Genomic DNA, 13,105 nt, shown 5'->3' with positions numbered 1-13,105 from the left:
AGACCGCAGTTAGAGTATGATTCCAGGACTATTTGATACGAGAAAAAATTCAAAGGAAAGCAACACGATTTGTTCTGGGTGTTTTCCGACAAAGTAGTAGTGTTACTAAAATGTTGCAAACTCTGGGCTGGGAAGACTTGGGAGTAAGGAGACGAGATGCTCGACTATGTGGTATGTTTCGAGCTGTCATTGGAGAGTTGGCGTGGAATAACATAGGTAGACGAATAAGCTTGAGCGGAAGGTTGAGGAAAGATCATAATATGAAAATAAAGCTGGAATTCAAGAGGATATATTGGGGCAAATATTCATTTATAGGACGAAAGGTAAGGGATTGGAATAAATTATCAAGGGAAATGTTCGATAAATTTGCAAGTTCTTTGAAAGTGTTTAAGAAAAAAAAAAGATTGGGAATCTACCACCTGGGTGAAAAACCTAAATGTAGATCATTTATTTATTTATTTATTTATTTATTTATTTATTTATTTATTTATTTATTTATTTATTTAAGGTAAAGCGTCAGCAATGAAAGACTCTCTAGTCCTCGGAACCGAATAGCGTCGAGTTCGGAAAAGAACAAGAGTTGATCTAGGGAGGTCGGATGGGATACATGGAATAGAGGAGCCTGGTACAAGTAAGTGGAAGCAATGCCAGGGCTCAGCTAACAGGTCCCGTGGACGAAAAACCCACGTTCCCAAGTTGCGAGTTCCCGGGGCCCCTTTTAATCGCCTCTTACGACAGCGAGGGGATATCGTGGATGTTATTCTACCGCCCCCACCCACAGGAAAACATTCTACAATGGAGTTCAATAGTTCTGTCTATTAGGTTATCAGCCCAGATGCTGGTTGGGTCCTCAATAGCATCGTCAAATGTTATAGGAAAATCAAAGTCCAATGGCGGCGTCAAAATGGCGCGTTCTAGGCAAGATGAGGAACGAGGACTTCTGCAATTGCTTTCCTCACTGGGCCAGTATAACATACCCTGCGAGTAACGCATGAGTCGTGCCCCGAATGCCATTACTTAGCACCACACTGGGTATACCTGGGGACAAAACATGACAGCCTCAGTTCATGGAAGCGAGCTGGAAGCCAACTGTCAGTCACGCCCTGCACCCTGCTGAGTTAACAGTTTCATGATTCATCCCTTGGATGCAGACGTAAACCCTTGAGCAAATCGCTCCGTGAACTTTGACAGGAGTAGGCTGCGTGCCCTCTCCCGCCTACTATCATATCATGTCACTCATTTAAAGTCCGGCAGGGTCAGGAATTTTAACCATAATTGGTTAATTTCTCTGGTACGGGGGCTGGGTGTATGTGTCGTCTTCATCGTCATTTCATCCTCATGGTCAGCGTACTTGCATTCGGTTCAAAGGGTCCCGGGTTCGATTCCCGGCCAGGTCGGTAACTTTAACCTTCATTGGTTAATTCCATTGGCCCGGGAGCTGGGTGTTTGCGCTGTCCCTAACATCCCTGCAACTCACACACCACACATAACACTATTCTCCACCACAATAACACGCAGTTACCTACACATTGCAGATGCCTCCCACCCTCATCGGAGGATCTGCCGACAAAGGGATGCACTCGGCTAGAAATAGCCACACGAAATTATTATTATTATTATTATTATTATTATTATTATTATTATTATTATTATTATTATCATCATCATTTCATTACGACGCGCATGTCGCCTATGGGTGTCAAATCGAAAGACCTGCATCTGGCGACCCGAACTTGTCATCGGACACTCCCGCACTAAAATTCATTTCTTTACCCATTTAGAAAAGTATATATAAGCGAATATATTTATACTTAAATCTCCAAATTGATACGAACAAATTATTGTTTACAACATCCACCGAGCTCGATAGCTGCAGTCGCTTAAGTGCGGCCAGTATGCATTATTCGGGAGATAGGTGGTTCGAACCCCACTGTCGGCAGCCCTGAAGATGGTTTTCTGTGGTTTCCCATTTTCACACCAGTCAAATGCTGGGGCTGTGCCTTAATTAAGGCCACGGCCGCTTCCTTCCCAGTCCTAGCCCTTTCCTGTCCCATCGTCGCCATAAAGACCTATCTGTGTCGGTGCAACGTAAAGCCAATAGCAAAAAAAAAAAAAAAAAGTCCAAAGACAAAATCTGGTAAACTTACTTACGAAAAAAAGAGAAAAGGAATATTGTCCTCATGTACGCATTATTTGGAAAAGTAATTTTTGCGTACGGGCTTGAAGAATGAAGTGAAAATGGTCATATAAATAGTCACACTGTCTGAAGTGGCCCGTATTTCACCAACATTACCCAAATGCAAAAATTATATACTTTAATAGTACATATAAGGGTAAATGTAATTTATTTTGGCCATAGGTAACATTGCAAATTCAAAATATTACAAAAATTGTAAACAACTTCATTTTATGTAACGTTTAAAAAAATGTATCAATCTATAAATGCAAGTTAAAAATTAATGACATTCACGTATAATATATACACGTTATTATAATTTATATGTATTTGTAAACATTATGTGAACTCGAGATAGCAGATACAGAGAAGAATCATGAAATTAACACCCTTCTAACACTCACAAATTTTCAGCAAACATGACACACAGAATGTGTATAGCGAGTTCAGAGGAGTTGAGAAAATTACGATCGGAACGAATGAAAAAGTCCTGGGCAGATTGCAAGAACCAAACAGTACAACCTTGAAAGAGAACGACTCTTGTGGTCCAATGTGGCCAATAAAGTTAATAAACCGAGCGAGTTGGCCGCGGGAGATAGTGGGTTCGATCCCCACTTTCGGCAGCCCCACTTTCTTATCCCATCGTCACCATAAGACCTATTATCTGCGCACTTTTTAGCGATAGATTTTCACCCTAGTGCTGAATCGGTCGACCTCGGCAATATTCGAGATTCGTACTGGCAACCTTTGAAACACAAACTATGAATCACTTATGAATCGCTGAGCGACATCTGGCGTACACTTTACGTACTGGTACTGTTGTTATTTACACAGCAAAGCCAAACTATAGAACTCACTCTAGGAATAAGATTCGCATCTAGAAATGTTATATAATGTGTGTGTGACACAGTTGTTGGCTTAAGATAACAAAAGTTTACAAAATTCATGTCGATCGATCATATTATCGATTCAATTCAGATTTCATTTCCATTCAGTTGGCAGTACTAACGGAACCGGGAGAGCTCCCTCCTTACTCCTCAAACCCGTACACAAATCTATCGCTAAAAAGTGCGCAGTTGTGTGTCGGTGTGACGTAAAACAAATTATAAATAAAAGTGAAGTTAATAATAATATAAACATGAACAAACTTTTTTTTTTTTTTTTTTTTGCTAGTTGCTTTACGTCGCACCGACACAGATAGGTCTTACGGCGACGATGGGACAGGGAAGGGCTAGGAGTGGGAAGGAAGCGGCCGTGGCCTTAATTAAGGTACAGCCCCAGCATTTGCCTGGTGTGAACATGGGAAACCACGGAAAACCATTTTCAGGGCTGCCGACAGTGGGGTTCGAACCTACTATCTCCCGAATACTGGATACTGGCCGCAATTAAGCGACTGATGAACAAACTATTAAATGTGATGCATAGATGGCATTATTTGAAATTTAAATAATAACTTTGAATACACATGCTCTATTATCAGGCCAGTATAATATTTTTTTTCAAAAATGTGCCAAAATTGATAATATCCGTTATAATAATTGTACCGGGCGGTACACCTCCACGCCGCTAATTTAAAAATTGCGCCAGGTGAAACTCCTCTGCTGGAGGAAGTCGGAACTTTATCTACGCTGTTAATTCTTTACCTTCTCAGAAGATGTCACCACGTGGAAAATTTTGAGTTTTTGAACTGTGTCATTTTTGATGTGTTTTTGTTTCGCTTGAAGTAAGAAGTGTAAACTTTCTCTCCTAGAGGACACTACTGAAGATCAACAATAGTGCACCCTAGTGCGGAGTCAAAGAACTATTTTGTTGGAGAAATTTTTATTTCAAATGTTTGTTTCTTGTTAAATTTCCTTCTGTTATTGTTTAAGTTGGCTGTATACCCCTCTTTTTCCCCTTGTTTTAGGTTTATCCAATCCCGAATTTCTTTTAGTAATTTCCGACCAATCCGATGTATTTTCCCCCAACTTGGATATGTTTCTGTACCCTAGCCAATAAAATTATTGTGGGCGGGTGTTTTCATTCCCCTAACGCCTAGAACCTTCCGCGAGAGGATATAAACTGCTGATCATTCCCTTCCAAAGCCTCATACGTGACGGTTGTGTTTCTGTTATCTCCGTGGTGTTTGGTGGAAGCGTGGGGACTGTAGTACATTGTTGCTTAGTGCATTGTTGTCCGACTGTGTGTGTGTTCTTCGCCTTGCTGTGTGCCTTCTATCCTTTACTCCTGTGACTTTCTTTAATCATGGCGTTTGCCCCGCCGGGAGGCGGGGGAAATATTAGCTCCCTTCCGTCCAGCGCATCTTCGTCTTGTGCTTCCCTTAATCAGTGGCCGCCTCTTCCCGAATCCAAGATCCACGTGTTACCTGATGTTGATCCATCCTTGCTCCAGGCTGTCATCAACGAAACCTGTAAGTCGAATATCATTCCTCATGGTAACGATGCTCCTGCCTTTAAGATCTTTTCAAATGCTAAACGTAAGGTAGCTGAAGCTCAATTGAGACGCTCTAAGCAGCGAAAGACAAAGAATACAGCTGCTCCGCTACCACTACGAAATAGTTTTCAAGTGCTTGAGTCTTTGCCCACCAGTGGTAATACGGATAGTGCTGCTTTTATTCCTACTCAGACGAGCCCAGGAAACGTGTCTGAGTCCCAGCCTATTTCCTCCCAATCCCTGCCTGAAAATGCTCAGGCTGGGATCGAAGAGGGCTCGAACCCTGGTGGGGCTGTGAGTGAGTCCATGGAGGTTTCTGCCCCTAGGAAAATCTCTGTTCCGCCCATTGTTGTGTACGACAAGGCAAACTATCAACGTCATTTTAACTACCTTAAAACAAAATGCACTGGGGAAATCAGGGCTATCAACCAGAGAGACTCCATAAAGTACCATGCTGAGAACGAGGAGGATTACCTCCTGATGAAGAAATATTTTGAGGATTCCAGTAGTGCGCACTACACGCACCAGCTGCCTAGCAATAGGCTACTTAAAGTAATTATTAGGAATATTGTACCATCTGTGGGTGTTGACTGGGTTCGAGATGAGCTCATGGCGCTCAGCTACGAACCCCGTGATATCTACCAATTTACTAGGAAAGACCCTGTGTCTAACACACAGATACCGCTGAGCGTCATGAGCGTGACCCTCCCTAAGACTAAATTTTCAGAGACTATCTACTCTCTGAAATATTTGTGTGGTACGAGGGTTACCATTGAGGCCTATCAGGGAAGAGAGGGTCCCTCTCAATGTTTTAAATGCCAACGGTGGGGTCACACCGCCAACTACTGCCATATGCCTGTAAGATGCGTTAAATGTGGTGATAACCATCCTACCGCAGCTTGTCCTTTAACCCCCGAAGCTAAGGCCAAGTGCGCTAACTGTAAGGGTGAACATCCAGCCTCCTGGAGGGGATGTTCGCTCTTCAGAAATATCATGGAGGCTAAAATAGCCAGAGAGTACGAAAAAGCCCAGAAAAAACGTACTCTCCTAGCAAAGGAAATAAATCCGAATATTACCTTTGCTAATGCAGTTACTGGCGTTACCCCCCCACCTACCGAGCCCACCCCCTCATCATCCTCCTTGGGGTCTGATTTGTCAGGCCTTAAGGATATACTAGACATCTGTAGGCAAATCAATTTTTCGAAATTAATGCCGATATTAAAAGATACCACCTCAAAACTTAAACAATGTCAGAATACATTTGACAAGATTACTGTTCTGATAGGTGCTGCACTGCAGTACTTCTCAGAACCTTAAATCTTTAATTTATTCTGACAATGGACTTGACAGTCTGTGCTTGGAACTGTCAGAGTATTGTTAATCAGAAATATGAACTCGAGTCGTTTATTTCTGATTACAATATTGACATCATGCTGCTAGGTGAAACGTGGCTCAAACCCCCTCACGTTTTCAAAATTAAAAATTTCACTATGTACCGTAAAGACCGGCTACACGCTGAGGCGGGGGGCGTGGCGGTGCTGATTAAGTCTAGCCTTACTCACCACCTCATTGACCCCCTCCCTCAGGGTGTAATAGAATCTCTTGGTATTGAACTCCACCATGGTAACTTCCACTACAGGCTTATTGCGGCTTATTTATCTCCTAATGCTCCCCTTCATACTTTGGAAATTGAAACATTATTAAATAACAATGGGAACGTTTCATCTATCATCTGTGGTGACATCAATTCCAAGCATCCTGACTGGAATTCACGAGTGACAAACCCTAAGGGGAGAATACTACAACGTTTCGTAAGGGATAGTAATATTAAAGTTCACGGTCCGACTGAGCCCACCATTTATCCGGCTCGCGGACGTCCAGATGTAATTGACATTGCAATATCCAAATATTATGCACCCAGCATTACTTTTTCGGTCCCAAATGTACTAAATTCTGACCATGATCCCATTATTTTCAATCTTGCCTGGTCCCGCCCACAGGCGCCATCTCCCATTGTTGACCGTATTCCTATGGATTTTAATAAGTTCCGATGGCACGTAAACAAAAATTTACAGCCTTTCGAACCTCGCAGCAGGGAGGATATTGACCGAGCTATTCAACATCTTTATAATAAGATGGGGAATGCTCGTAAATATGCTTTAAATGCTGCACGAAATTCCATTTCGGCCCATGATAACAACAATGGGATGCGCAACAATGGCATTCGTACTCCCGCCCATCATGGCGGGAACGCGACTGGCCCTGGTTGCCATCCCAATAGTAATAATAATAATAACAACATTAATAATTATAATTATAATAATAATAATAATAATAATAATAATAATAATAATAATAATAATAATAATAATAATAATAATACCAACACGAGCCATCGGGACGATAATGGTACACCAGATCTCCTTAAGGATTTGATCTATATTAAGAATAGATATAGGAAAAGATGGCAATTGTACCGTGACCCTGCTGACCGGGCGGAATACCACGAACTCGCCCGGGAAGTCCGCAAACGATTGCTGGAGCGCAAGATCGAAAAATGGGAAGAATTCTGCCGCTCCCTTACAGAACACGAGCCAGACCGCAATTTCTGGAAAACCACCCGCTGTCTGACTCGAACCCGGGAACCTAGCCGAGCTATTCACGGCACTAGGGGCCTGGTATTCTCCCCTTACGATAAAGCTGAGGCCTTTGCTGATTCTATTGAGAATCAATGTGTGACACATGACGATATTAACGATGACAATGACGAACTACGGACTCGTGCCGCACGAAGAAAGGTCTCAACTTTCATAAGACAATGGACTCCAGACAATGACATCGAAAAAGTGACGCCTGCAGAGGTCCGCAAAATTATCAAGGGCCTTAAAGAGAATAAGTCTCCTGGCGATGACAGGCTATCCAACAAAGAAATTAAATTCCTGCCCTATAAAGCAGTACTGTTTTTGGCATCCATCTTTTCGGCCTGTTTTACCACGGGGTACTTTCCTAAGCTTTGGAAAACAGCCAAAATAGTTGTTCTTCCCAAGCCTGGAAAGGACAAATTATTCCCGCAAAATTATCGTCCTATTAGCCTGTTATCGCACCTATCTAAAATCTTCGAGAGACTTATTCTCAATAGACTCAATGGTCACCTTCTGCGACATAGCATAATGAGACCGGAACAGTTCGGATTCCGGTCAAGACGTAGCGCTCCTCTTGCAGTGCTGCGTCTTGCTCAGTATGCTACTAGGTCGTTTAATTTACGCCGTACAGTCCCTGCTGTATTTTTTGATATTGAAAAGGCATTCGATACGGTTTGGCATGACAATCTCATTTCTAAATTAATAGGTAAATATCATGTTCCCCCCTACCTAGTCAAAATTATTCACTCCTACCTATATAATAGAAAATTTTACGTGTCCTGTGATGGAGAAAAATCCACCCCTCGGTCTCTGCAGGCAGGAGTACCACAGGGTGGAACGCTGTCCCCTACATTGTACGGCCTATATGTAAACGACCTACCTATAGTTCCGGGAGTAGAGATACAGCAGTACGCCGATGACATAGCCGTCTACACTTCGAAACGACGGCGATGTGATGCCATTCGGCTGCTGCAGTCCTGGATAAATTGTTTTAGGGACTGGTGCAAAATAAATAAAGTTAAAATAAATGCCGATAAAACACAGGCAATCCCGTTCACCTGGAGAATACCTAGACTTGACCATCTTAGAATTGGCAACACGGTCCTCCCATGGGCCCGTGTTGTCAAATATCTCGGCCTTCATTTAGATAGAAAATTAACTTGGAGTAACAATGTGAACCAGGCCCTACAGCGAGCATCAGCAAGGGTGGCTTGTCTTAAACCATTGCTTTCAAATAAATATATCTCTCCTACCATAAAGAGAAATATTTATTTAGCATGTGTGAGACCCATCCTTCTGTACGGCTGTGAGGCCTGGGGCTACACTGCCAAGACTCACATACGCAAGCTACAAACATTTCAAAATAAAACACTGCGAAAAATGATTAAGCCACCATGGTATGTTTCGAACATCAAAATTAGACACGACTTGCGTATCCCAACTATTCGGTTCCAAATTAACAAAATTGCTAGGATGGCCAAGTCTAGAATACTCTCGGCCCAGTCAAACGACCCAGGAGTCTCTCTGCTAAAACGGATTATAAGAACCAAGAAGCCTAATACCCGGTACAAATTTAGAGGCCCTTGGCTCACTTATAATCCATAATTTCGGCCTTTTCCAAATTTAACTAAACCATCACTAATTACTAGAAATCTGCCCTGAAAACGCCCGTTTCTTAAGAATGCAATGGTATCCCCTTCCTACCTCTAGTTGAAAACAAAATTTAGCGATGTTTCGGGGGTTTCACCACTGATTTAGGGACTCAACCCCCCAAAAACAGATAGTTTTTCCCCCCCCCAGTGCAAGTAACAGTGATTTTCCGTCTCATCGGTATCCCGCGGAAACAGATGAGTAGAGGGGCAATATTTCGCCCCGGGGCTCCCAGGTACTTGCTCACAGCAAAAAAAAAAAAAAAAACTGCTGATTTTTGGGTCTCTGCGCCACTTCTGTTCCATCTTTCAGTGTATTAAGTACATAGCAGGGGGCGGGAAGCGCCTCTTTCTTCGGCAGCGGTCAACTACAAGGTAATGGCCGATTTATAACTTCTTTCTTTGCTAGCTCAGCAGTTTAACTTTCGGGGCGGGTTCTAAGCGTTCAACCATGTAACCTTTTCCTAAAATGTAACTACTCTTTTCATATATTCTCTTTTAAAGCTTCATACTGGGATAGAGAGTGCTATCCCTCTCGAGCTCCCACTCATATTGTTGTGAGGTGAACTTAGTTTTCTCAACCTATTCTTCGTTAACGTAAAACAAATTGTTCTCTTCTTAAGTCACCTCTTTAGTATGGGATTAGCCCTTGTATTAACGGCCTAGGGCCAAGTAGGTCTTAAGCAAAGTGTATTGGGAGTGCAAGTTCGCCTCCTCTCAAATTGTATTTTAGAGGTCATGCATTAACCTTCTTGTCATTTAACAGACCTCAGTAGGTTGGGTATTTTACCCCTGTGTATATGTCCTTGGAGGACAGCTTAAAGGTGGAGTTCGGAGTGGCCTATGATAGGCTTGTATTTTAGGGGGAAGTTGCCCTTTCTTGAAAATTGTGTTTCTGCCTCAAGGAGGCTTTTGGGTGTAATTGGAAGCAAATGTTTCTGGCATGTTTGGGGGTTTTCGGCCCCTTTGTTGTATGGTGTTCATTGTAAGGTTGGGCTCATTGCTCAAGAATTATGTTTCTGACTTTTGAAGCCCCAAATGGGGTACCTATGTAAATGTATTTTTCAATCGTGTTTCGGCTACTAAGTACCTGTTCTATTTGTTGTTACCTAATTTTGAAAAGAAAATATAACCTTGTTAAATTTTAAAATTAATTTCACTTTAGTAGCTTGAGACCTATTCACCACCCAGCACCTTCTTTCATGCATAACTACCACAAAAACACGGTAACAATAATAATAGTGAAAAAATATCTTCCTCCATTTTAAAACAAATGACAAAACTCTTTGTCTCACGCTGCACCTATCCCACAGATTTGTAAATGGTACTGCTCTAAGAATGTTTGAACATTTTTAATGAATGAAGTCTATTTCATAACTGAAATTATAGTGTTTTATTTGTTAATGATGGTGATTATTGGTTTAAGAATAAAAGTTGAACTATGCATCGTCCGCCTTCGTAGCGTACCTTTTAGCACTATTGAGGCCCCGGGCTCGATTCTCGGTACTGCCAGATATTTAATAATAACAGGAGGGTTGGTACGAGGTTAAAATCGCACATGCATCTCATCTCGCCTTCACTGGGTGTGTGCGTGTGAAGAGCTGCACCACATCGGGGCGATGACACGAGTTTTATCCGGCCCCGTGGCTAAATAATAATAATAATTGCTAGAAAGTCTTATTACCGTGAGAAAGAACAAGGAAATTTCTCATTTATTACTGGAAGTAGAGAAGATGGTGGCCAATAAAATAACACTTTAAGCACTTATGGCGATTCTATGTCTGTATAGAGCAAACTAGTAAAAAATGATGTCGCTCTTGGAATTCTGGGATGAATTCTTCTCGTCTAAAATACTTCAGTTAAAATGTGACAATCCGCTAGCATGTGAATAAATAATCGGATTCCCTGGCGTCTTTCAAGCAAAATAATCATATGTCAGAGTGAAAATGTTTTTATGTGTGTGTGTGTGTGTGTGTGTGTGTGTGAAAAGGATGGAGCCATATGGAGCGACTTTTACACCTCAAAATCGTATCGGTATCCTTTATTTTAAATGTTCACCTGTGAACTTCCTTTAAGAGAAGTTGACCGTTAACGTTGCAGTGCGCATTCGTCTGTCAGAATCTCTGCAGATCTCACTAGCTGCACTCGGCTAAGTGCGGCCAGTATCCAGTATTTGGTAGATAGTGGGTTCGAACCCCACTGTCGGCAGCTCTGAATATGGTTTTCCGTGGTTTCCCATTTTCACATCAGGAAAATGCTGGGGCTGTTCTATAATTAAGGCCACGGCCACTTCCTTCCCACTCCTAGCCTTTTCCTGTCCCATCGTCGTGATAAGACCTATCTGTGTCGGTGCGACATAAAGCAACTTGTGAAAATGAAATAACAGAATCTCTGCAGGCGTGCAATGCACAACACGTAGGGCGCTGCACTCTAGTACCCATTTATGACTTAATGCTACGTATTTTTTGTTTCCATTCGAAACGGAACTGAAACGACAGGCCGGATAGTGTGACGGGCACTTACCTACTGTCCATTGGTAGACGGCCATGGTCGTGCTTTTCCTGTTGGACTGAGCGGTGTGTTTCCACTCACACTCATATATACATCCCTGTCATGTTAGTTGACCTTCCATTGACTATGGAGTTAAGCGACTATTATCTAACTACAGGCAATGTTGGCACCCTGATAAAAAAACGGTTGGTTCAACGTCAAGGATTTTACTCACACAGGAGACAAGAGAACTTGGAGGTTGAGTATACCACAGTCAGTTGTAACTGAATTTCCAGGCTTGTGGTGGTGTTAAAAGGCTTTCATTCTCTGGGACTGACACGCGCGGGAATTCTTGGTTTGTGCAGGCCCTAAAAACACTGAAAGGGATTAACGAGACGATAGATGTATTCCACATTTTTTTTTTTTCAATTTGCTTTACGTCGCACCGACACAGACAGGTCTTACAGCGACGATGGGAGAGGGAAGGCCTAGAAGTGGGAAGAAAGAGGTCGTGTTCTTAACTAAGGTACAACCCCAGCATATGCCTGGAGTGGAAATGGGAAACCACGGAAAACCATCTTCAGGGCTGCCGACAAAGAGGTTCGAACACGCTCTTTCCCAGATGCAAGCTCACAGCTTCGTCATTTAGTGAAATTCGTCGACATCTTATAGACGCCTCACGGATGAAGCCTTCTACGTACTAAGAAACTGCGTGTTGTAATTCGGTTTTTTAACTTGTATTTTTTACAAGTTGTTTTACGTCGCACCGACACGGATAGGTCTTATTGCGACGGTGGGATAGGAAAGGGCTAGGAATGGGAAGGAAGCGGCCGTGGCCTTAATTTTGATACACACTGAGCACGATAGCTGCGTCGCTTAAGTGCGGCCAGTATCCAGTAATCGGGAGATAGTGGGTTCGAGCCCCACTGTCGGCAGCCCTGAAGATGGTTTCCCGTGTTTTCCCATTCTCACAACAGGCAAATGCCGGGGCTGTACCTTAATAAGGCCACGACCGCTTCTTTCCAATTCCTAGGCCTTTCCTATCCCATCGTCGCCATAAGACCTATCTATGTCAGTGCGACATAAAGCAAATAGCAAAAAAAAAAAAAAAAAGTGATACAGCCCTAGCATTTGCCTGGTATGAAAATAGGAAACCACGGAAAACCATCTTTAGGGTTTCCGACAGTGTAGTTCGAACCCACTATCTTCCGAATACTGGATACTGGCCGCACTTAAGCGACTGCAGCTATCGAGCACGGTTTTTAAACTTGACAGATAATTTCAAAAGTATATACTGTATAGCTCTGCATTCATGTCCTCTTTTTGTTTCACTCCTTGGCTAAATGGTCAGCATTGAGGCCTTCGGTTCAGAGGGTACCGGGTTCTATTCCCGGCCGGATGGAGGATTTTAGCTCTGCCTCATTAATTCGTCTGGCTCAGGGACTGGGTGTTCTTAATAAATACCTCTTCATTCTCACAGTGAATACATCCTTCCACATAGGATATGCGTTAGGAAGGGCACCCTGTCGTAAAACTAGACCAGGTCTTTAATTGTGACCCTTCCAAAATATGGAAATAGCGGTAGAAGGAGGAGAAGATTCATGTTCTCTTCTTCCATATGCTCTTTTAAATATGCACGCATGGTTCCTTGGTCTTCTTTAGCTTTTACCACATCCTGCTCGGTTTCCGAGTGACAAATATGCTACATATGTTGA

At 42.6% G+C, this 13,105-nt stretch overlaps 1 protein-coding gene across 2 annotated transcripts in view; it reads right to left on the bottom strand.

Moving 5' to 3' along the window:
* LOC136875773 (serpin B3) overlaps window positions 1–11,505 on the bottom strand; it is an 81,350-nt gene extending 69,845 nt beyond the window's left edge. For both annotated transcript variants that reach the window (XM_067149365.2, XM_067149366.2), the window contains exon 1: window positions 11,424–11,505. In XM_067149365.2, the coding sequence (XP_067005466.2) occupies window positions 11,424–11,448 (25 nt within the window). In that variant the 5' untranslated portion in view covers window positions 11,449–11,505. The remainder of the gene's footprint in view (window positions 1–11,423) is intronic.
* Between the last annotated feature and the right edge of the window lie 1,600 nt (window positions 11,506–13,105).

Source organism: Anabrus simplex, chromosome 6 (assembly GCF_040414725.1).
Source record: "Anabrus simplex isolate iqAnaSimp1 chromosome 6, ASM4041472v1, whole genome shotgun sequence".
Lineage (NCBI taxonomy): Eukaryota > Metazoa > Arthropoda > Insecta > Orthoptera > Tettigoniidae > Anabrus > Anabrus simplex.
The sequence above is the reverse complement of the archived record's forward strand: the minus strand, read 5'-3'. Positions and strand labels throughout refer to the sequence as shown.